The following is a 715-nucleotide window of genomic DNA, read 5'->3' as shown; positions in this document are numbered from 1 at the left end:
TCTTCTCTGCCCAGGGCCACTGCAGCTGCCACAACACAGCTCAGCAGAAGGAGGGACCTGGCACCCCCAGGGCAGGGTCAGACCCACAAGGCTGCTTCAAGGTCTTTATTGCTGCAGGGTGTGGTGGCTGTACACTGGGGCGCTGACTGCAGGTGGGTGTGGGGGTCCTTCAGGAAAGCTGAGGTGGAGCGTCACTGTCCTGACAGTGCTGTCTGCCGGGGCTGCAGCAGGCCCATCACCCGGGACACTCGGCCAGCCCCGGGGTTGCAGGGGGGGGGGTCACCAGTTCAGGACTCCAGGGCAGTACTTGTCAACGAGCCCCTGGTAATAGGGCCGCAGCTTGTCCACGTCAGGCAGGTCAGGGCACTTGGTGTAGAGGTCAAACTTGCTGTCAGGGAGGAGGGGTGGTGAGGTCGGAGGGCCTACCTACCCTCCACTCCTGTCTCCCCCTGCTCCCCCCACCCCACCCCTCGCAGGCTGGCCATACTTGAACTCCTGCACCCAGGGCAGCATGGCCAGGTCCTTCTCGCTGCACAGCTGCTGGTAGTCACCGCCTGTGTGCCACGGGTAGAAGGAATGGAACCGGATCATGTAGAAGGCCTGAGGGGGGAAGCGTCCAGCATGCTGTCTGCCCGTGAGCGACTGTGGTGGGCAGGGCTGGCTAGACTGTGCTGGGCTGGGCTGGGCTGAGTTGGACTAGACTAGACTGGGCTGG

General features: G+C 63.8%; 1 protein-coding gene across 1 annotated transcript in view; it reads right to left on the bottom strand.

Annotated features, from left to right (window-relative positions):
* Positions 1–279: 279 nt before the first annotated feature.
* Positions 280–715, bottom strand: part of MIOX (myo-inositol oxygenase) — a 3,561-nt gene continuing 3,125 nt past the window's right edge. Inside the window, exons 9-10 of the mRNA XM_004380025.2 lie at positions 488–600; positions 280–388 (exon numbers count right to left, since the gene is read on the bottom strand). Of these exons, the coding sequence (XP_004380082.1) occupies positions 280–388; positions 488–600 (222 nt within the window). The remainder of the gene's footprint in view (positions 389–487; positions 601–715) is intronic.

This window comes from Trichechus manatus, unplaced genomic scaffold (genome assembly GCF_000243295.1).
Source record: "Trichechus manatus latirostris isolate Lorelei unplaced genomic scaffold, TriManLat1.0 scaffold00069, whole genome shotgun sequence".
Taxonomy (NCBI): domain Eukaryota; kingdom Metazoa; phylum Chordata; class Mammalia; order Sirenia; family Trichechidae; genus Trichechus; species Trichechus manatus.
Note: the sequence above shows the minus strand (reverse complement) of the source record. Positions and strands in the feature narration are given on the sequence as shown.